Source organism: Phaethon aethereus (assembly GCF_964289735.1).
Source record: "Phaethon aethereus genome assembly, chromosome: 25".
Classification (NCBI taxonomy): Eukaryota; Metazoa; Chordata; class Aves; order Phaethontiformes; family Phaethontidae; genus Phaethon; species Phaethon aethereus.
The window spans coordinates 6,945,526-6,967,083 of NC_138601.1; the positions used below are offsets into that span (position 1 = coordinate 6,945,526).

General features: G+C 63.6%; 5 protein-coding genes across 5 annotated transcripts; 1 reads left to right on the forward strand and 4 right to left on the reverse strand.

The window, feature by feature from the left end:
• Positions 1 to 1,196: 1,196 nt before the first annotated feature.
• Positions 1,197 to 3,185, forward strand: PSMC3IP (PSMC3 interacting protein; the record flags this gene model as incomplete). The annotated part of the gene is made up of 8 exons (XM_082010722.1): positions 1,197 to 1,230; positions 1,306 to 1,412; positions 1,486 to 1,575; positions 1,643 to 1,754; positions 1,880 to 2,025; positions 2,448 to 2,501; positions 2,964 to 3,023; positions 3,126 to 3,185. The coding sequence occupies 8 exons, from the start codon at positions 1,197 to 1,199 to the stop codon at positions 3,183 to 3,185; spliced, it is 663 nt and encodes a 220-aa protein (XP_081866848.1).
• Positions 3,186 to 5,559: 2,374 nt separating this feature from the next.
• MLX (MAX dimerization protein MLX) lies at positions 5,560 to 8,587 on the reverse strand (the record flags this gene model as incomplete). The annotated part of the gene is made up of 8 exons (XM_082010725.1): positions 8,520 to 8,587; positions 8,110 to 8,146; positions 7,860 to 7,949; positions 7,266 to 7,372; positions 6,905 to 7,004; positions 6,516 to 6,615; positions 5,906 to 6,107; positions 5,560 to 5,616 (listed from the first exon to the last, which is right to left on the reverse strand). The coding sequence occupies exons 1-8, from the start codon at positions 8,562 to 8,564 to the stop codon at positions 5,560 to 5,562; spliced, it is 738 nt and encodes a 245-aa protein (XP_081866851.1). The 5' UTR covers positions 8,565 to 8,587.
• Positions 8,588 to 9,153: 566 nt separating this feature from the next.
• COASY (Coenzyme A synthase) lies at positions 9,154 to 14,761 on the reverse strand. The gene is made up of 9 exons (XM_082010717.1): positions 13,958 to 14,761; positions 13,296 to 13,510; positions 12,663 to 12,794; positions 12,191 to 12,380; positions 11,678 to 11,742; positions 10,761 to 10,845; positions 10,018 to 10,115; positions 9,780 to 9,926; positions 9,154 to 9,475 (listed from the first exon to the last, which is right to left on the reverse strand). Exons 1-9 carry the CDS (start codon positions 14,577 to 14,579, stop codon positions 9,419 to 9,421), a joined length of 1,611 nt encoding a protein of 536 aa, XP_081866843.1. The 5' UTR covers positions 14,580 to 14,761; the 3' UTR covers positions 9,154 to 9,418.
• Positions 14,762 to 15,020: 259 nt separating this feature from the next.
• Positions 15,021 to 16,672, reverse strand: HSD17B1 (hydroxysteroid 17-beta dehydrogenase 1; the record flags this gene model as incomplete). Its single annotated transcript, XM_082010572.1, has 6 exons — positions 15,021 to 15,182; positions 15,277 to 15,460; positions 15,591 to 15,684; positions 15,782 to 15,961; positions 16,263 to 16,424; positions 16,576 to 16,672. 6 exons carry the CDS (start codon positions 16,670 to 16,672, stop codon positions 15,021 to 15,023), a joined length of 879 nt encoding a protein of 292 aa, XP_081866698.1.
• A 1,069-nt stretch (positions 16,673 to 17,741) lies between these two features.
• Positions 17,742 to 21,067, reverse strand: NAGLU (N-acetyl-alpha-glucosaminidase; the record flags this gene model as incomplete). Its single annotated transcript, XM_082010629.1, has 6 exons — positions 17,742 to 19,097; positions 19,339 to 19,595; positions 19,807 to 19,892; positions 20,096 to 20,242; positions 20,323 to 20,470; positions 20,661 to 21,067. The coding sequence occupies 6 exons, from the start codon at positions 21,065 to 21,067 to the stop codon at positions 17,881 to 17,883; spliced, it is 2,262 nt and encodes a 753-aa protein (XP_081866755.1). The 3' UTR covers positions 17,742 to 17,880.
• Between the last annotated feature and the right edge of the window lie 491 nt (positions 21,068 to 21,558).

Here is a 21,558-nt window from a genome sequence, read left to right on the forward strand (position 1 = left end):
CAAGTCTTCTTTCCCAGCAATATCCGGCTCTGGGTAGGAACAAACCCCTTGTTCCTGTTGTGGACACGACGTTGTACGGCCACAATGTTTGTACTTGCAATGACCACTCATCTCCAGTTCCAGCTTTCTAGTAATGCTATTTTGTAAGAGGCATAATGGCAATAAGACATCTACTGTGATGACTAGAGTCCTGCAAAGAACATCTCCATGTGGCAGCTGCTCTTGTGTTGCTTTCCTAAAATAACAGACTAACAACTTGTTAAAAATTCCCTGTATTCCTCCAGCACGCATTTGGCATGGACAGTGGCAATACAGCCCTTCCCCTGATGCTGCCTCTTGGTGAACTGATAGGGACGGGTTTCCTGGAGGAGGGAAGAGGTGGAACTGGTCTGCCCAGTCAGTTTTGTCCTGGCCCTAGTGCGCTGCTTTCCCAGCCTTGTGCAGCTGAGAGCCCGCTGGTAGGAACCGAATGGGGACACCAGCCCAAGCCACCAGTGACTGAAGAGCGTGTGCCCGCTGCGGCCACACAAACCAACCAGCAGCCTACAGGGGAGAGACGTTCTGTCAGCTGGATGGCCTGAGCCCTCTGGTCCTCTCCACCTCACTGAGCTTTCCTATTGCTTTTTCTAAGCCATAGAACCTGATTCTGATCATGTTTGTGCAGCAAAGAACGTACCTCTTCAGGGAACCCCCTTTATCTGCTTCTTTTTGTCTAAATCCGCTTGCCTGAAGGTGGTGTTCAGGCCGTTGCTTACACTGTCTCGGCGTCCTCGGCCGTGGGGGGGGGGGGGGGGGGGGGTGAACAGGTTATTTTACACCAGCACGGCCCAGCTGTCCCGGGGTGCCGTGGCGGCGGGTAGGCGTGTGCTCCTCACCCGTGCGGGTTTAGGACCGGTTCCTGCCCGGCCCGGGGCTGCGGAGCCGCTGGCCCGGCCCTGCCCCGGGGTGCGAATCCCCCGCCCGCTGGCCCAGCGCTCTCCAGCCGCCGCGAGCCGAGCTGCGTCCACGCTCCCGCCGGGGCTCGGCAGGGGCGGGGCGGTCCTCCCGGCCCCGCCCCCTCCGCCCCGGCCCCTTGGGACGCAGCTTCGCCCCCCCCACCAACCGGAGCTTGAGTCTCCCCGATTGGCGGGGAGCGGGCGGCGCGCCGGAAGCGCGTCAGCGCCGCCGGCCGGGAGCGGAGCGAGCGGAGGCGGAGGATGAGCAAAGGCCGCGAGGGCCCCGCGGCGGGGGGTGAGTGAGCGTCGGGCGGCCGCCGCTGTCCTGAGTGGCTCCGGCGGCCGCGGTGACCGGCGGGCTGTCCCGCAGGAGGCGCCGCCGCCGTCCTGCTGCGGTACCTGCAGGAGCAGAACCGGCCGTACAGCGCCCAGGACGCTTTCGGGAACCTGCAGCGGGAGCACGGTCTGGGCAAGGCGGTGAGCGGGGCCGGGCCAGGTCAGGGAGCACGGGCCGGGGCGCGGGGCCCGGCTGACAGCGCTCGTCCCGCAGGCCGTGGTGAAGGCACTAGAGCAGCTGGCGCAGCAGGGCCGCATCCGCGAGAAGGCCTACGGGAAGCAGAAGATCTACTTTGCCGACCAGGTGAGCCCCAGCCCCGGGCGCCGCTGTTGCTGGCACCTGCCCCCGCTGACCCACCACCTCACCACAGGAGAAGCTCCCGGCCGCCAGTGATGCAGAGCTCTGCGGCCTGGATGGGGAGATTGCTGCGCTCTCAACAAAGGTGCAGGCACTGCAGCAGAGCTGCCGGCAAATGGAGGCGGGTGAGTGTGCTGTGCCTGGCTAGCCCACACGGCACCAGGAGCAGCTGGGGGCCCCGTGCGCATGAGCAGCTGCATCCTGGCCATTGGTCTGTCAGCCCTGCTGGTGATTCGTGTCTCTCTTCCAGAGCTGAAGGACCTGAACAGCTCCATGACAACTCCTGAGATAGCCAGGGAGATTGAGGAGTTGAGGAACGACTGCGCGAGTTACACGGAGAAACTGGAGAGGATTAAGTCTGCCACCAACCATGTCACTCCGGAAGAAAAAGAGAAGGTAAAGAGCTGCCTGGGGCTAAGCTGAGCACCAGCAGCAGAGCCTGGGCCATGGTGCTGGGCCAGTCATACCAGACCCTCTGCCAGGTTACCCGGTCCCCAGTCTGACTGACACCGGTACGGGAGAGGCAGGGGGTTGTGTGGGACCTGGGCTGCCCTGCAGAGCCTCGGGAGCTGTGCATGAGCCTTGGCTGTGTGTGCAATGGTAATGATTCTTGAGGCGTCCTTGCAAGCCTTTGCTTTGAGCAGTCACCTGTCACGGGTGATCCATTTCACAGAGAGGTTCACATCCCTGCAAGGGCTTCGTGAGCCACTTGTGCTGTTCAGTAACCCTCTGGCTGTAGCTTCCCACCTCAGGCTTTATGGTGGCTTCGTGGGGTGGCTGCTGCCTGGCTGGTTCTCACTTTGTCTTGTTGTTCACAGGTCTGTAGTGAGCAGAAGCTGTACTGCAAGGAGTGGCGGAGGAGGAAGCGAATGGTAACGGTCGTGCCATTGAGCAGGGTGGGTGGGCAGCACTGGGGAGGTGGTGGTAACAGTCCTGCGGTGACACCAACACCCTAACAGGGATGTTGAGTCTGCTGGGCAGCTTGGGGAGCAGCCCCTGTTTGAGCTGAGCGCCTGCTGCAGTGCCAAGCGAGGCAACCTCAGGGGAACACTGGAGCTGTGGAGCAGGGAGGGCTGTGCTTGGTGCCACTGGTGGGGCTGTGCAACTTTGGAGAAGATGTGCGGGTAGCAGGGTGATCCCTTGGGAAAAGGCTGTGTTGCTGCGGTGCCCAAATATGTGAGTCCCTGCAGCGCTCTGCCTATCCTTGGGAAACAAATGGGACTTTCTGTGCATTTAGAGAGAGCTCCCACACTGTCACCTGAGCTGTACTGGCTCGTGCCACCCCTGTGGGGGACAGTGCCCAAGAGCCCTCATGGCAACTCTTGTCTCACCAGGCAACTGAGCTGCTAGAGGCCATCCTGGAGGGATACCCCAAAAGCAAGAAGCAATTCTTTGTAAGTACAGAGGCCAGGCTCCACCCAGGGTGGTGGTGGCAGTTCTGCCTGCGCTGCCAGGCTGGGGCAGCCGCCCTGCTGAGACGCTCTGTGCTTGTACAGGAGGAGGTTGGGATAGAGACAGATGAGGACCATAATGTCACGCTGCCAGCAGCTGTGTGAGGCACTGAGGGAGTCTCTGCTCCAGGGAGAAGGAGCTGATACTGAAACTCATCTGTTGGGTTGGTTTTTTTCTCTTTTTGCAGGGCTTGAGCTTGTCCTGCATATTTATATGCGTTTGTTTTAAAATGCTTTGCAGCTGGAAGGGTGGTTGGAGTAACTCAGCACTGGGCCCTCTCAGTGTCTCACTTGCGCAGGGAATGTTACCTCTTCCTGCCCTTCAGTGCAGGGAGCTGTCGAGGTGGGGGTGTCCTCACAGGGCTCTGTGTGGGGAGGTGTAAGTACACTGTTGTAGAGACCCTGCTGTTCCATTAAGAAAAGGAAGCAATTGCCTCAGCAAGGCAAATAAACAAACTAGTGACCATTACTGCTGCAGAGCTCTATATGTATTTATTTCATCTGCTTCCTGCAATGTGACTGAGTGGTACATGAGAATATGACTCATTAAACACCAGGCCATTGGTTCAGCTGTGCTTTGCTGTGGCGTTTTTCTCTGTTCAAAGGGTGTCAGGGCAGGGCTTGGGCTCTGGGTCACAGCATTTGTGAGGGGTGGGGAAAGAAGAGCCCGGAAAGGGTAACCTGAGCCACAACAGCTGGGCTGAGCTTCTAGAAACTACACGTCCATCTCTAACCAGCTCTAGGGGCAGGCTCCAGGAATTCACCAACAGAAATAAAAGCAGAAAAATCATTAAAACGTTCAGCAAAATTTATTTAATTACTTTTCACAATAGAAAAATATGTTGCTTTTGCATGTGAGGTCTGGGAAACTCCACATCCTCCTCCCAAGGCGGGAGGCTCTGCTTCTGGCAGAGCATATGTGCACCTTGTTCAGCTGCAGAGCCCTAACCCACTCCCACCCAAGAAAGGATATTCTTCATCACAAAGCAACATCTTCCAGGCAAGACACAGCTGACCCTGTGCGTGCTTTACAGGTGATGTGCATCACTGCAGGGTTTGACTCTGGGGCTTCCATTGTATTGTAAAGAACACAACAAATGCAGGGTTTGAAGAATAATTCTGTATCAAAATCAACCCCCCAAATGGGTTTTCTGCTACTAAATGTGGGTAGAAGCAGTAGCCTAAACATTCTCATACTGCAGCGTTCAAACCACATAACCTAGAGCTGAGTGCTACCTCACCAACAGTGGAAAAACAGTGTAAAATAAATATCCGCTGTCCCTGGAGTAGGAGCACAAACACAATTACAGAGAACAAATCCTGCTAGCAGCGTCACCACACTGGCGGAGCCCCAGTCCAACCACTCGGTGTGGTGAACAACCATTGCTATGCTCCACCACAAAATATTTGCGTTGGCCAGAGCCATGAGCCATACTGACAGCAGCAGCAGCGTGTCACAGGTTAAAAAGTGTCCCAGAGAGCATCTGTCTGCAAAGCTGACACTGATAATACTTCAGAATGATTTAAGTGATTTATAAAAACAAAGATAAAAATCAAATAAAGACCGCTTATGTGTATGTGTGTATGTACATAAAAGTTCTAAGGAGGAGCAGCGAGAGCTTGTGGCAGCGCTGTGCTAGAGCTACTGAACTACTTTCCTGTTCAGTACGGCCACATCAAAACCCAAAGCCAGACATGTTTCAGGACTCACCTGCGTGAGCAGGAAAAGCCTGCACAGAAAGCTCACTCCCATTTCCCTTTCAGGGGAACTACAGCTACAGAAGAGGTCAGGTTTTTGCAAGGCCCTGGCCCATGTTGCCGGCTCTGCACCGGCGAGGTTGCTGCTGCACTGAGTAAGCGTCTCCCTGGCAGTGATGGATGGGCTGATCCCTCAGCCAGCTCTGCCGAGCTTCCCCAAAGCAGCTACACAATTTTAAAAAATTTCCCCATAAGCCCTGCTTCAGAGGGAGGTATGAGAAAGCCCACAGTTACAGGAGAGTCCTATTCCTGGTCTGTTTTAACAGAAACCAACAGCTTTTTCTCTTGCATTCTTATTTCACTCCCCCCTCCCCTGGGAGCAGAAGGGGGTGTACCGGAGGCCTGAGGTTACAGGATCTGCTCTGCAGCACAGTTGGTAGCACAAGCAAACCCCACCGCACCTGCCTGAGCTAAAGACTCTGGCACCTTGAAAGAGCCCTACTCAATACACACTTTTTTCCCCACCTTTGCTAAGTCCCTACAAGTATTTGGTAATATTGACTGTGACAGTTTCTGTGGAGCAGAGGTGTCTGCACAGCCTCGTTTTGGTTTCATAGTTAATACAATAAATAATTCGTTGAAGCTTTAAGAACAGCCATGAGGGAGACAGCCCAGCCCTTCCTGGCACCCATCACCCAGGCCCCTGGGCAGGAGATGCCCTGTTCCTGCGTGTGTGGAAGTGGCGGCAGCCCCGGAACCACTGTCGCTGCAGCGGGAAGGCTCAGTAGAGCTGAGTCTTCAGTTGGTGCAGGACCCCGATCACAATATCCCGCAGTGTCTGGGGCAGAGAGGAGACATGTCAGTTGTTCTAGTGGAAGAATGGCCCATCCCTGGTGAGTGACTCCCACAAGAGCCTGGGGCGCATGCTGTGGGAACGCAGGCACCGTCTCCTGTCCCCACTAGGCCCTTGTCCTGCCCCACTCCAGCACCGGTCACATGCTGCCCTTTCGGAGGCCCCAGCAGAGGGGACAGCCGCACGCAGTCCTGCACTGGGTACAGATGTGCACAGTGGTCTCTGCCCCGTTTCCCTCTGCCATTGCAACAGCCCACCTGCGGCTCCCGCTTACCTGGGGCTTGCAGTGCTCCTCAATCCAGCTGAAGACGCAAGCTGAGAGCTCCTGAAAACTGGTTACTGAGATGGAGGCATTAAAGGACTGGAACAGGGAATCCATAATGCCTTGGAAAACATTGAACTTCAGCTTGTCAGAGACCTGGTCCTTCCCCTCATTTGGGTTGTCCTGATGAGCTTTCACAATCTGCTCGTAGTTCCTGAAACAAAGCAAGCGCCCCATGTTCAGCAGCAGAGTGAGGCCTCCCTCCCAGAGCTCGCTGCCTGCCACTGGCCATTAAGAACCGCTGCAGGGATGGGGAGGACCAAGAGTTTGCAGAAGATCCTGGAAGTAAATAAACACTGGGAAGCTGCAGCCTCTCCTGACACCAGGAGCAGATTAATTTTCTGTTTCAGATCCACCTTCATACTAAACTCCACCAACTGACCCAAGACAGACCCACATTAATGAGCCACAGGAGAAGAAACGATGACAGCAGGCAAGGACAGGCTTGGTACTCCAGGTGCCAGGCTGTCTGCGAAGCACTGAGTGCACCCACAGAGCCTTGAAAGGACAGGGGGGAAAACATCAGGAAGAAGAGGGCAGCAAACAACAGCTCTTCTCTTACACTTTCATGATCTTCAAGGCCATCACTTCCTTCCTGAGGGTGGAAACTTCCTCCTCTTGCTTCTTCTTTTCCTTGTGCAGGAACTGGATGTAGTCGATGGCTAAGCAAGAAAACACAGAGTGAGGACTCGAGAGCACACACAAGTCCAAGAGATCTCCATAGAAGGTGAAATATGATGCCCTGGGGTGCCCGTGCCTGGGCAGCATCAGTTCCCGGCTGCCCTGATTCTCCTCAAGGAGGTGCATGGCGGTGACCAGCACCTGGGCTCCCCCAGAGCATCGTCACACCAGAAGGTTCCCAAGTGCTGAACCACTGCCCTGCATGGCTCTGGCGATGCATTCTGGGGTTTGATAGCCACCTCCTTCACTCTCCCCACCCTCAAGACTCACTTTTCTGGAGGACAATGGCCTTGCTCAGCTTCTGGGAGCCTATGGAGAAATCCTGCTGTTCACAGGTGGGAACGATGGCCTGCAAGTCATCATAGCCTTTCTGCGGGGAAGCAGAGCCACAGCTCAGGTGTTTGGAGCTCAGCAGCATGAGAATGGTTGTTTCAAAAGGTGTCAAATCCCAGCTCCCCCCATGCAGCCAGCCAGAGCCAAGGTGGCTCACAGCACACTTGTGCCTGGGAAGGGCAGATCCAGCAGCAAAACAAAGAGGGAAGGTGCTGAACACAGCAGGATGCTGGGTGCCGCAAGGCCCCGGGAACCAGAGTTGCTGCGCTCTGACAGCACATACAGTCTCTCGGGTTACCTTGATGGCATCTCGCCTCTTCTGCTCCGCCTGGGTGTGTGCCCGCCTGCGCCGGTCCTTGTACGACTCCTTGTAGGGCTCCTGGTGGTAATCACTGTCCTCATCATCTGCGTGAAGAGAACTCGTGTGATTGTGAAGAAGCCTGACCACTTTGCTCCTGAAGTACGGGGGGCAGAGACATGTGGAGGGGGTGACAGCTTTTGAGGCACCAGCTGGGCCCTATGGGCTGCGGCCAGGCCCAGGACAGCCCCGGGGCAGCAGTCAGCAATAGCAGGTCAGGACAAGGACAAACGCCCTGAGGAGCACTGCCAACCCTCCCCTTGAGAAGCTGGGCAGGAGGAAGATGCCTGCAGCTCCCTTGGAAAGGCGTCAAAACCTGACTAGATCCCCTACTCCAAACAATGCTGGAAACCGGATGCTGTTTCCCACCGCCTTCGCTCCCTTCTAGGGGTGGGAATCCTGCCAAGCTGGCAAGAGAGGCAGCCGTGTTTGCACCCTTAGCACAGGGGCAAGAGCTGGAAGCCCTGCTATGTGCTGAGCAGCACAGTGAGCAGAAAAACCCACGGTCACAGAGTACAAACCCCACGGGCCTACCTGTATTAGGGACAGAAGAGGCACTGGTGGAGCCGATACTGTTGGCTCGTGACACTATGCTTCCTTTCCTTGCGTTTTCCATGAAGAGTGCTGGAAGAAGAGGTTCCACAGGGTAAGCGACAGGGCCGGGGCGTGTGCCCAGGCGCAGAGGGATGGGGTGGATGGGTCACCAGGCAGCCACTGCCACCGTCACACTCACGACAAGCGGCTGCTGCGACTGTGCGGGGCCAGGCGCTGCCCGGGCACCTACCTGAGTCCAGGCCATTGTCGCTGCAGGCTGCGTCCACCTTGCGCGGGGCCAGCGGAGCCACGGCGGGCGGGCGGGCGGAGAGACGTCAGCTGGGCTGGGGCAGCAAACCGCGGCCCCCGGCTCCCCCCCCGGAGCCCCCTGACCCCTGGAGCCCGGGCCGCCCAAGCAGCACCCCCGCCCCTCGAGCTCCGGTCCCCGCGCGCTCAATGGCCTTTGGCCTCTGCCTCGATGTTCTACCCCGCCCCTCGTGCTCTCCCCGAGCCTCTACCCGGCGCTCACCCCTCCCGCTCGGCCCCGCCGCTGCCGCCCCGGCCCGGCCCGGCCCGGCCTAGCGCCCCCGCCCGCAGCGCCCTTAGCCGCGCCCAACTGGCCGACTCGTTCCCTCGCCGGAGCCCGGCGAACGCACTCACCTTCCCCCACGAGTCCTCGGGCGCGGCGCCGGGCGGCTCCGCCATCTTCCGCCCGCCCCGGTCATGTGACCGCCGCGGGGGCCGACGGGAAACCCATTCCGCCCCGCGCCGCCAGGGGTCGCCCGCACCGGCAGTGGGACCGGCCCGGCCCGGCGCTTTCGCAGCCGTCCTGATGTCACGGTGACGCAGGGGCCCTGGGCCTGAGTCAGAGCGCGCCGCGCGCGGGGGTCTAGGCTATGGCTCGGCCCCGCCGGTACTGGGGCGGGACGGTCTCATGCCCCCGGTGACATCGGGGCGGGGCGCCGGGGGCGAGACCGGCCGCTCCGCCCACAGGACGGACCCGGCGGCACCGTGCGGGGCCCCAGCCGTGGGGACCCCCGGCGGCACGGAGTCTCGGGGGTTGCAGCCCCGCTGCCGGCGGCGGTCGGGGAGCGAGAGGCAAGAGGGCGACGGGCCCCGGGCCCCGACCCCCCGTCCTCCACTGCCGGAGGCGACGCCCCACAGCGGGAGTCGGGCAGGGGAGGCAGGGGCTCAGGCAGGGCAGGGGTCGGGGCACCAGGGCCAGCTGCAAGCGGGCCCGGAGGGAAAGGGACAGCACACAGACCCGCATAGAGGGAGAAGCCTCTTTACTGTCATACGGGGCGGTCCAGGCCCCAGCACAGGCTCAGCCCTTTGGCCCGAGGAGCCGCTGCAGTGTCCTCCCCCACCAGGGGACGGCCGGACGCCCGCAGCCCCTCCGCGGGGCTGCACGTGGCGGGGGGGTTCAGCCCCCATGCTGCACGCCTCCCGGGCTGGCTCACTGACGGCACGTGATGCCAGGACATGGACCCTCGCCTCCCATCCCGCCGGTGTGGGATCCACGGGGTTGGCACGTGACGGTCGAGAGGAGCGCGACCCCCTCACAGGCTGCGGTCCTGGCTCAGGCGCTGCTGCAGGAGGTCCCAGGCCTTCTCCACCTGCCAGAGAACCCACATGGGATGGCCAAGCCCGGGACAAGGTGAGGGGCACTACAGCACGGGAAGGGGCAGTAGGTGAGTGACACAGGAGTGTCACACAAGGGTCCCATACATCCCGTCCTGTCCCTTCCCTGTTGCATTTACATCCCCAAACTCACCCCTCGTGGCCATGCCCAGAGGCACCCTCAATGGTGAGCAGCATACCCAGGCACAGCACCGAGCCCTCCAGTCCCTGTCACAGTCACCCACTTGCCCCTCTGCCACCCGAGACAGACCTCAGTGCTGCAGCCAGCCCGAGGCTCACCTGCTTGCGGGTGATGTCCGGCTCCCAGAGCGTGCACAGCACTACCTGTGACTGCTCCACCCTTTGGCTGTTGGTCATCTGGCTCTGCAGCCGGCTGCGAGCAGCCTCCTCGCTCAGCCCGTCCCTGGCCATGATGCGCTTCAAAGCCTGGCAGGACCAGAGGGGACACTCAGGCGCTCGGAGGGGAAGCTGAGAACCAGCCCCAGCAGCAAGCAACAGGCCAAGGGACATCACCCACCTCCTCCTCCGGGATGATGGCCGTCCACACTTCATGGACCATGTCTTGCCAGCCAGCCTCCAGCAGCACGGCAGCATCCAGCACGCACACGGCCTTTCCTATGGGACGAGGCCATTTCTCATTACCTGGCAATTGCAAGGCAGCATGACTACTCCTCGCAGTCCAACTCAGCCAGTCCACTTACACTCATAGTCACACTTTCCTGCAAGCAGCACAGACACTTTACTGCTGAGCCAAAGAACCTCACGTGGAAAAGACAACAGCAGGCAGTGTTTGCTGAAAGGGCGCACCTGGGATGGCAGGTCTCCCAGGCACGGCAAGCCAATGCCTTCAGCCGAATGCCTTCAGCCGAATTGAGCTACCACCAGCATCTCCCAAGAGCTGGAGAAATTCTGCCCCCAGAAGGAATACACACCACACTCACTGCTGGAGCACTACACCAAAAACAAACTTGAAGTCACATGGGAAACAGAAAGCAACCTCCACCCTCCTTCAGTGTAGGAAGCTTGAGGTAAAGCCTGTCCCAGTTGCCAGCCCAGCTGAGTGAAGGGGTTTGCTCAGAGATGCACTGGTGAAAATCCCCAGCAAGCTGCCCAGCAGAGAAGAGGGGTGTCTGAGCATGGAAAATACTCACAGTGCTGCCAAAAGCTGCAGATTCCTGGGGGCTCTGAGTCATGGTGTGCTGTGCAAGACCATGCACCCAACTCCCACCTTTGTGCTGTGATGGGAGCCGCCCCAGTTACCTTGAGCATCTGCCTCCCCAATCTGCTCCTTGACCATCTGAGCTATCTCAGGCCACACAATGTCCGTGAGACTCTTCAGCCGCTCCTAGAAAGGACCACAACAGGATTTGGTTACTTGGCCTCAGAACCCCTGGGCAGCCAACAAGGGGATCGCTGGTGGCAGCAGCGGTCACAGAGGGCACCCAGAAAGAACCTGCTAAAGCACAGGGACAGACTTGGCCCATGGCCTGCTCACTAAGCGCAAGGAAGGAAAGCTTCCACGCTGGCCAGAGGCCCCCATGCCCGCTGATGGGGTCAAGGTTCTTTTTCCCATTATTTTCCTTGCCCTGCCAGGCACAGCAGAATCTTGGTTTCTGCTGTGAGAGGTCCTTTGCAAAGACCTGCCCCACAGCACAGCGAGCTCCCCATGCAGCAGCACCCAGGTAAGACCCATCCCTCTCAGGGGAACTCCTCGAGCTGCGTTCACGCTTGGGCTGGAGCAGCCCGCAGGACCTGAGCAAAAGGCTGAGCACTGGCCCAGCCAACAAAGCCAGGCACAGAGGATCAGGTTCGGCTGCCACATCGCCAAGCCCCACTGAGCACAAGCCCAGACCTCGCCAGGGTCAGAGAGCACCAGCTCCACGTATGTCAGGACTCTTGCTCCATGCTGGGTGAAGGACAAGTGTGGGACAGAGAGGACGGGGATGGGGACAGGGAGGAGCAGCAGCTGCCAGGGCAAAAGGAGCATGTCCAGCACGCTGCTGACTTGACTACAGATACAGGATCTGTATGTCCTGCCCTGTCTGTACGTCACTGCCAGCAAGTACAGTCAGGAAGGCATCATCAGCTCAAAAGGCTGAAAAATAAAAAGCCTCAGCACAGATGGAAAGCTCCCTGCTCATGAGATTAAATATTGACAGTCTCTGTGCCACTCTTACCTGGTTTCCAAACACTTTGGCCCCAAGGACTTTCCTGTTAATCGTCCCATCTTCATTCAAGATTTCTGTAAGACAGAAGCAGAACAGGCTTGGGAGGAATGAATCCAATTCACTTCCCTGCGGCAAGCCTAGGTCAGAGTGGAAGGATTTCTGCACGGGGCTCTCAAAAGGACCCAGAAAGGAGCTGTAAGACTTGACCTGGCAGCTCGTCACCTTACTCCAGAAAAGGACAGGGAAGAGCTTTTCCTAGACAAACAGCAGCCTGGTTTAGCCTTCCACAGCAGCCAGTTTACAGTAGCTCTGACATGGGACACGCAAGACTTTGGGAAAGCAGTGGTTTGCCTTGCTCAGGCCCAACCACCAAAGAGTCCCATCTGGGTGGTGTGGAGCTCAAAACCCATGGTGGGGGAAGGGAGTGCAGGCCAGGAGAGCTCCCTGGGACATTAGGATAATGGCACACGCCTCCCTCCTCTTCCTCCTCCCAGTCTTCCCCACAGCCTTCGGTGGCTCTACCTGCCCCAAAGGCCGCCACAACCGGCTCGTAGGCAGGGCCACCAGGGACATAGACGGTGTGGCCCAGCTTGTCTGCGTCGATAACGAACGCTCCCAGGTGCCCCAGGAGTTTGGCAATGGAGGTTTTCCCACTCCCGGTTCCTCCAGTCAGGCCGATCACGTACGGGCGCGAAGGCAAGGCAGGGTCTTGCTAAGGGAAGAAAGAAAGCCATTGCCAGCAGACGGAGGATGCAGGCACTGCTGGAGAAGGACCCTGACCACCTGGCCTGGAGATGGGCATGACAGGTCCTGGCCCAGCAGAGCAGGGGCCTGATCCTGCCGGGGGCCAGTACAGACAGCAGGCAGGCAATCCTCTGAAACTTGTCCCCCCACAGCAGGGCGATGAGCTGGCTCTCCAGCTCCTGAGGCTGCCACCCCTCTCCCCAGCACACTGTTCCCATCACATCCTGCGGCTCTCCAAGCAACCCCTCACCCGTGGGGGCCGCAGCAGCGTCCCCAGCAGCCTCTGCCGGAGGCTGGAGGAGCTGATCTTCTCCTCCTCATTCTGACTGTGGTCAGGGTCCTTCATCAAAAGGATCTCATAGAGAGACAGCTCGGGGAGCCCCTGCAAAGAGAAGAGACCCCTGAGAGCTGTCAGCCCCGGCAGCTGTGGGGACGCAGTGGAGGGAAGGGGTCTCAGCGGGAGGTCAAGGCCAGCACAAACGAGGCCGCAGCCTCCCCCAGCATCCCCACAGGGCAGCTCCATCCCCAGGAGGGACACACTCCTGGCAGCTGAGAGGGGAAGGGAGCCCACAGAGCTGCTTGTCTGACCCCAACCCTCCACACGTGTGGGGCTGGCAGCGCTGCCCGGGGTTGTGCTGTGTGCAGAGGCTGCTGCACCACCTGCGGGGCACACGCAGCCGGGGGCAGCTCGGCACTCAGCACCCATCTACAGGATGCTGACAGACATGTGCGCTGGCATTCTGCCCTTAAGCCCGGGCCGTGGCACGCTGGGGCACCGAACAGCCGCGGCTGCTCACCAAGACCGGATCTGCCCACAGCCAGTGGCAGGCAGGGGCGAGAGGGCAGGAAGGGGCAGCCCACCGGCCTCCTGCGCAGGCATTACGTTTTCAAGTCTCTTCTTGTTCACGGCCTCCCCTCCCCTGCGGGTCTCCTCGCTGACCACCAAGCACTGCAGATCGGGGTCTGTGACTGAGGGGCCGTAGGGGTCGACCAGAGGCACGATGTCGTAATGCAGCGAGGGCTTCACGTCCTCCAGGAACTCACGCAGCTTTGCCGCTCGCAGCTCATACGGCTCGATCAGCTCCATCAGAACCTTGTCTGCCGGGTGCCAGGAGGATGGAGAAAGCAAGAGAGTGTCCATTTAACAACGCACAGCTTCTGGAGCGGCAGTGGAGAGCAACGGAAAAGCAAGACCAGGAGTTGGAGACAAAACCCATCCATGACATTGGGAGGCTGCCTCCTCCAGCTCCCCTGGCACCCAATGCGCCCTAAGGTCCATGTCTGCACGCCTCGCTCACTGGCGTGGATGGGACGCCAGGTCCCCACCATCACCCTGCCCGGACAGCACTGCCCGGGTGCTTTGGGTGCATGGCTGCCGGGACCCCACACACCACAGGACCCCCAGAATGCCAGCTGCGGCACTGGTCCCTCTCACCGCCCTGTCCCGGTCTGCACCGGGCTGACACCCAGCCCCATACCAGCAGCAGGGCCGGCCGCCCTCGGCTTCCCCCATCCCTGCAAGGTGCCGGCCGCCCGAGGACTCACGGCGGAGCAGGTCGCCGTCAGCCACCCCGGCCAGGAGCCGCTGCCGGGCCAGGAGGCAGCAGGCGCTGAGCAGGAGGCGGTGGGCGCCGTGGAGGCGGTCGAAGGTGCCGCCGACCGCCACGTCGGAGAAATCGGGGAGCGCCGCGTCGGGGTCTGTGTCGGGGTCCTCCTCGGGGTCCCCCCCGGCGTCCGCCCCGGCGTCCTCGGGGCCGCCCAGGAGCAGGGCGGGCAGGCGCGGCGGGCAGCCGTAGGCGGCGGCGGCCAGGTGCTGCAGGCCGAGCTGGACCGGCCCCGGCGGCCCCGGCGCCTCGGCGGCGCTGGCCAGCAGGACGCGGGGCGGCCGGGCCAGGCGGCGGCCGGGGCCCAGCAGGACGCGCAGGTCCAGGCCCCGCTGCGCCGCCGCCGCCGCGTACAGCGCGGCCAGGGCGCGGAGCAGCGCGGGGCCGGCGGGCGGCGCGGCGGGGCGCGGCGCGGGGGCGGCCAGGAGCAGCCCCGGCTGCAGGTGCACGTACAGCGGCCCCGCTACCACCCCCGCCGCCGCCGCCAGCGCCGCCGCCGCCCGCCGGGGCAGCGCGCCCAGCGGCGCCGTCAGCACCAGCAGCCCCGAGCCGAAGCGCGGCATGGCCCCCCCGGAAGCCGCCGCCACCGCCCCGGAACGCGCCGCGGGCCCGCACCCACCTCCCGGGGGAGCCCGGCGGAGCGGAAGCGCGGGCGCGGGGCTCCTCGGCGCGCAGGCGAGCGTCGGGCCCGGGCTCCGCCCGCGGAGGGAGGAGACGGCGGCAGCCCGCCCCCCGCCAGCGCCGCCGGAGCACGGCCGGATCCCGGGGACACCCCGCGGGACCCCGGAGCGGTGGCGTGGTAGCCCCCGGGGACCGGGCTGAACCCCCGGGCAGGGCTGCTCGGCGAGGGCCTGCGGCGACAGGGACGGAGCCGGGAGCCGTGCGGCTGCAAAGGGCTTTATTGGCGACACGGTGGAAGCGAACCGCCCCCCGGCCGGGACGGCCGTCGCAGGGCTGGGTGTCCGCACTGCAGCGCGGCTCCCCCGGTGTCACGACGGCTCTGCTCAGGACTGGTCCCCGCCGGGGCCGAACACGAAGTCGTGCATGGCCCGGACATACGTGGAGCCGTCGGGGCTGGCCAGCCTCAGGCGCGAGAGCGGGGCGAAGAGCTGGGTGGTGATGCAGCGCAGGGGAGGGCAGGGGGTGCTGATGGCCTCCAGGAACACCTGGCACCGCAGAGGGGTCAGACCCATCCCCAGGATGTCCCTACAGCCACAGACCCCTCCTGGAGCCCCTCAGCCTCATCCCACAGGGACTGACCCGCAGGACCTCCTCCACCTCCTGGGCCGTGTCGTGGAAGAGGCTCTGGCAGTGCTGCAGGTACCGGCGGTAGAGGCCCTGCGTCTCGGCATCCAGGCCCCTCATCTCGCTGCCCTCGGGGTCCAAGCGCTGCAGATTGGCCAGGAAGCTGGTGTTGACAGGTCCACACTCCACCAGCGTCAGGCTGAAGGAGGGAGTGGGGCGGCAGCTGTGAGCCGAGTGCGAAAGCCGCCGTGGTACCCCCTGTCCCAGCATCCCCCCACCCCTGCCTGGTGGGCAGGAGTGCAGCCCCCCGCGGTGCTGCTGGCACTCACTGGATGTTGAAGGGCTGCAGGACGATGGCCAGGCTCTCGCACAGCCCCTCCACTGCAAACTTGCTGGCACAGTACACGGAGTTGAAGGGCAGCCCTGAGGGAGAGCCGCACCCTGAGCACCGTGTCCCTTCCCCACTGCTCCCCATGCCACAGGGTGCCAGGGTTCCCACCACAGCAGGGCCAGGTCCCACCTTGCAGTCCCCCAATGCTGCTGGAGACGATGATCCGCCCGGCCCTGCGACGCTTCATGGCAGGCAGGAACGCCTGGATGGTGCGGATGGCCCCAAAGAGGTTCACATCGAAGACGGTTTTCATAGCGTGGTCGGAGCAGGTCTCCAGGGGACCCATCAGTCCCACCCCCGCGTTGCAGACTGCTGGGCACAGCACCAGTGAGCCAGGCACTGCGGCCCCCCTTGTGCTCCCCGGCACCACTGAGGTGCCAGAAGACATGAATGTGGGGGCCCTTCCCTGTTAATGGGCCAGTGACCCTCAGCACCCCCAAATCCAGCTCCTGCATCTCTGCCTCGCTGAACATGTCCCATCCCAGCCACAGGACTGCCAGCACCTCCTGTGATTTGGCATCTACTCCCAGTGCTCTGGGGAGGGTCAGCGACCCTGGAGAGGTCCCCCCAGTCACCCTGGGGACAGTGGGGGCACTGGGAAGAGCCGTACCCAGAACATCGAGCTGCTGCTCCTGCACCCGCCGTGCAGCAGCTGCCAGCGAGCGCGGGTCAGTGACGTCGAGCTGCAGGACCTCCAGCGTGTCGGGGCAGCGGCCCCCGAGGCGCTCCAGCAGCCGCTCGCCCTTGGCCAGGTCACGCATGGTGGCGTACACTGGGGGAGAGAGTGCGGCTGCGGGCAGCAGTGCTGCCGAGCCCCAGCCCAGCCCCGGGCACGGCCTGTCCTCAGTGAGGTGCTGCCTGGCCCAGCCTGGGGAGACCCCCAGGGTGCCATCCCCCCCCCCAGCACAGCATCGTCCCTTTACCTTTGAACCTGCGAGCAGCGTCGGCCGCCAGACGCGCAGCCAGCCCCAGGCCAATGCCCGAGGAGCAGCCTGTGATCAGCACCGTGGTTTTCTCCATGGGCAGGCAGTGCCGGCTGAGGTGGCCGTGCTGTTTAAGAGGGCTGGGAGGGGGGTCCCCCCGCCCCACGCCATGGGTGTTGTGTCTGCTGCCTTATCTCAAGGCCCCTTCACCTGCCTTCCTGCGCACACTCGGGGCTCCCTGCACCTTGATACTCACGCAGCTGCTGTGATAAAGACCCCACAGAGCCAGGACCCCCCCACGGGAGGAGGCTCCGGGGCACAAGGGGAGCCGCAGCCCTGGGGGCCAGCATCTGTCTGGGCCAGCACCAGCTGCGCCGTGCCGTGCCAGGCACCCCGGCTGCCGGCACGCACCTGGCAGCGTGTTTCTCCTGCTATGCAGGCTCGGGGGCCAAGCGCCGCTGCTCTGCCCCCCGTTTCACCCAAGTCCCACGCTGGGGAGAGGAGATGGAAGCACACGGGAGAAAAGAGCGCTCAGCGGCCGGGCCTTTAATTGCTCTGCAGGCTGGCAGCACCGCAGCCAGGCTCTGCCCGAGCCCCAGCTGGGGGGAAAGGCCTCAAAACCCCTGTCCCGCGGAGCACGGCCTCGACGACTCTGCAAAGTCTTCTTCGATACAAAAGGCACCAAGTGTGGCTGGGGCCATGCAGTGGCGGGGGCCTCGCAAACACCGGCAGCGGCCCAGTCGCAGGGAGCCCCCGGACCACACCGGGGCGAGGCCAGTTCCCCGCTTTCCCCGGGGCAGGGGCTGCTCCCACCCCCACCGCTGCCACCTCCCTGGCTGCTTCTCCACCATCAACCACCCCGGCCAGCCAGCCAGGGCCCCACGGCAGGGACACGTGCGCCCTGTCCCTCTGCACAGCCCCAGCTCCTGCCGAGCTTCCAGCTGGGAGCACTGGGGCAGCAGAGCCCTCGCCTCCGGGCGCACGCCTGGGGCAGCCCAGTTTTCCCTGGGACAGGCTCAGGGCAGCCAGGTGGGGCTGGCAGGGCTGAGCACAGAGCACGGTGCAGGATGGGTCCCTGGGGCAGAACCTACCCCCATCCGGCTGCCAGCTGCCCTCGGGGCACGTCCTGCCCAGGCTGGGGAAATGGCAGGTCCAGGCTGGCCGGGGGCCACCGCGGCTCTGTGCCTTCATTGCAGCAAGGCCAGGACGCAGCTGTCAGGCCAGGAGCTGTGGGAGCCTGGACGTGGGAGGGCGTGGGGTCTCTGCCCTCCCTCCTGGTGGAGGCTCCGGAGGCATGGCCCAAAGTCACGCTGGCCCAGCCCAGCTGCGCTGCAGGGCACTGGGGTAGTATTTGAGGAACAGCTTCCTGGAGATCTCCAGCGTGTCCCCAGCTGGCACGGCCGGGTAGCGCTTCTTGTTGTAGACAAAGCCTCTCTCCACCTGGAAGACAGCCTGGTTGAACTGGTCCTGGTGGAAGGGGCTGCCCGAGTTGAGGCTCTCCACCAGGGCAGAGACGAAGAGGCTCCAGCGCACGCCGTAGTAGTCCAGCACCAGCCCCCCCAGCTGCTTGTTGGCGTAGTCCAGGATGTTCCCGCTGGGCCCCCAGAGCGTCACCTGGTTCCGGGCGTTCAGCTCGTACTGCTCAGCCTCCTGGTCGCTGGTGGCCATGGCGCGGGCACTCTCCAGCCAGCGGCCCAGCAGGAAGAGGCTGTGGCTAGAGAGGAGGCTGTCCAGCTCCGGCAGCAGGTCATAGACCAGCACGCCGCCGGCCGTCAGCAGCTCCGGCAGCGCGTGGCTCTGGAAGGCCCGGCGGATGCTCAGGTAGTAGTCACTCACCAGCTGCTGAGCCGCCTGCCGCGTGACGTCCACCAGGTCATAGCGGAAGGTGGGGCTGGAGCCCAGCTCCGCGCCAGCACTCAGCAGCAGGCGCCAGGCCTCGTACACGTCGCTGGCGTTGTACCACAGCTCCGTGTCCATGTGCAGGGAGGGCCGGCGCACCAGCGGGCTGCGGTTGTGGTTGACACAGACGCCGGTGCAGTTGTATACACTGCGGAGGAGCAGCCGCCAGGCGCTGGCTGCAGCAGCATTTGAGGCGCCGTAGCGGCGCTCGGCGTAGCGGGTCACCCAGGTGGGGAGGTCGAGGGGCTCCTGGCGCCAGCCCAGCTCGTTCATCAGCTCGTACACCATGTCATTCTGCTCGATGCCCTCAGGCACCAGCCCGGTGCCCACCATGGTGGAGTTGGAGAAGCGTCGAGCTGCAAAGGGGCCGTGGTTGATGGCCTCCACGGTGCCAAAGAGGCCATGATTGCCCCCAAAGTTGTGCAGCATGCACCAGATGAAGGGCTGCCCATAAAAGGACTCTGTCCACTGGTAGACGGGCTTGGACTCGGCGAAGAGGTCTAGAACGATCATCCTGCCGAGGGGCACACCGCGCAGCAGGGCCCGCACCTGCGCCGGCTGCCAGAAGTCCGGCTGGTGCTGGAAGAGCCAGCCCTGCATCAGCCACAGTGCCTTGGGGTCGGCTGGGGACAGAGGTGCACAGGGTGAGGTCCCCGCCAGGCAGGCCCCGCAGGCGCAGCGGGCATCCTGCAAGGCCCCGGGGCCACCAACTGCCCCTCTTGGAGCGGGTTTTGAGGGTCTGGCACCAACAGGGTCTGCCGAGTGCTGGCAGCTCCGCGCTCGCATGGGGCCCACAGCCATCTCCTCCCCCAGCTATCCCCACCTGGAGCCCCACGACCAGGCCAGCACCACACACTGACCCACCTCCCGTCATCGACCTGAAGACGGCGTTGCTGACCCTTGAGAGATACGCAGGGTCAGAGAAGAGGGGGGTCATCTCGTTGAAGGTGTCGGCACTATAGATGTGGTCTGTGCCAAACTCCTTGATCAGCTCCTTCAAGAAGAGAGTCCCAATCACCTGGAACATGGGGTCCTCCGGGTCCAGAAGGTAGGTACAGGAGTAGGTGCAGTCGAAGTGGCTCCAGCCGCCAAGGCGAGTGGCATTCACGCGTGGGAATACCCTGCGCCGGAGGGCAGAAATGGGGATCAGGGGCAGGGCAGCCTCCCAGGGAAGCCAGAATGGGCACAGGAGGGCCAGGAGCGGCAGTGGCCCCAGGAACGCCCCGTGCAGCCGGTGTGTGCTAGAGGTGGGATCCTGGGAGGGGCCCAGGGCTGAGGCACTGGGGAGGGAGCTGCCCAGCAGGGTCTGTGAGCACGTGGGGCTGCACCTACCGAAGAACGCCCTGGGGCACGTGGCCCGCAAAGGCTGGCAGCACCGTGATCATCCCCAGTGAGCGCATCCTCTCCACGATCCGGTACTAGGAGAGAGAATGAGGGAGGGTGTAGGGGCAGAAGAGCCCCCACCTCCCTGTGAGGGGCCCCAGGGCGCTGCTGGAGCTTGGGGAAGGGAGCAGCGGCCCCCAAGCCTCCGTGAGTGTGGTCTCAGCCTGGAGGACCAGGGCAGGGAGTTGAATGGGTCTGCACCAGGCGGGAGGGCGGGCAGCCCTGATGCCCTCGGTACCTGCAGGTAAAGCTGTTTGAGGTGCCAGGCTGGTGGCAGTGGCCCTGCCCAGCCACGGAGGTTCCCCATCCGGTTCCAGGCCAGGAACGCTGGCCCCGTGAAGTATGCGTCGATCTCCGACTGGTTCAGCCCCAGGGAGTGGTACACCTGTGTGGAGTGGGGGAGGCTCAGCCGGCCCCGCGGCTGCCCTACTGCCCTGCCCGGTCCCACGGGCCCCGATACTCAACCCGCTGCCAAGTCGCCTCCTGCCCCACGAAGGCCGGCGCCAGGTTGATGCCGCTGAGCGCCATCCAGTCGATCTCCCGCTCCCAGCGCGCCCAGTCCCACCAGGCATAGGAGTAGCTCTGGGTGCAGGCATTCTGGTAGTAGCGGTACCTGGGGGGAGAGGGCAGGAGGCTGTGGGCTGGGTCCCCCCGTTCCCGGCCCTGTTCCCAGCCCTGTTCCCGTTACGTAAGGGCGCCTTGTCCTGGGCTAACGAGGCGTGAGCAGTGCCCGGCCCCACGCCCGGAGCCCAGCCCGTCCCCACGGGACGGGCGGCCCCGGCGGGACCCCGCGGCCCCGTTACCTGCCGGGGGCGGAGGCGCGGATCTCGGCCCGCAGCCGCGGCAGCGGGTCGGGCAGGCGGAGCTGCGCCCCGGACCAGGAGAGGTGGCAGCCGCAGAAGTCGCGCAGGTAGCGGTAGAGGCCGGCGGCCGCCGCCACGCCGCTGGAGCCCGTCACGGCCACGGCCACGGCGGCGCCGGGCGGCGAGCGCAGCCGGTAGGTATCGGGCCCGCCCGCCGCCAGCGCCGTCTCCACCGACAGCGCCACGGCGGCGGCCCGCGGGCCCAGCAGGCGCCGCGCCAGCGCCCGCACCGCCGCCTCCTGCCGCGCGTCCCCCGCGCCCGCCCGCGGCGCCGCCAGCAGCAGCAGCAGCAGCAGCAGCGCCAGCCGCAGCCCCAGCCCCGGTCCCGGTCCCCGCCGCGCCGCCATCGCCGCTCCCGGCCCCAGCGCCGCCGCGCTCCGCCAATCAGCGCCGCCGCCGCCGGTGGGCGGGGCCTGCCGGGGCGGAACCGGCGGTGGGCGGGACCGAGCCGGTGCCGGCAGCGGAGCGGAGCCGGGCGGGCGGTGCCGGTTCCGCGGGCGGGTCCCGGGCCTTCGGCCCGCCCGACACGCGAGCGGAGCGGACGGGACGCAGGGAAGCACCGGGCAGGGCTGGTCCGGTCCGGTCCGGTCCGGCGCTGCTCGTGCCCCGGGACCACCGCGGTCCTTTCCCCGCCCGCTCAGCGGGCCCGGGCAGCAGCTCCTGCCTGGGGCAGCGGGAACCCCCCGCGGCAGCAGGAGCCGCCGAGACTGCGCGGCCCGGCCGGGGCGGGGCGCAGGGGCGGGCCGCGCCCAGGCTGGCGCCGGTGGCTCCGGGCTGTTGTCATACCGCGCTTTCCACCCGCGACGGCTCCGCACCCGCGGGGCGAGCCGGGCCGCGG

Bases quoted from the DNA above. Each gene is read 5' to 3' on its own strand.
- COASY (XM_082010717.1), bottom strand. From the start codon at position 14,579: ATGCCGCGCTTCGGCTCGGGGCTGCTGGTGCTGACGGCGCCGCTGGGC. The intron at 13,511-13,957 runs GTGAGTCCTCGG...GGCACCCGGCAG, and splicing joins TGACGGCGACCTGCTCCGCC to ACAAGGTTCTGATGGAGCTG. The intron at 11,743-12,190 runs GTAGAGCCACCG...TCTGTCTTACAG, and splicing joins TGTGGCGGCCTTTGGGGCAG to AAATCTTGAATGAAGATGGG.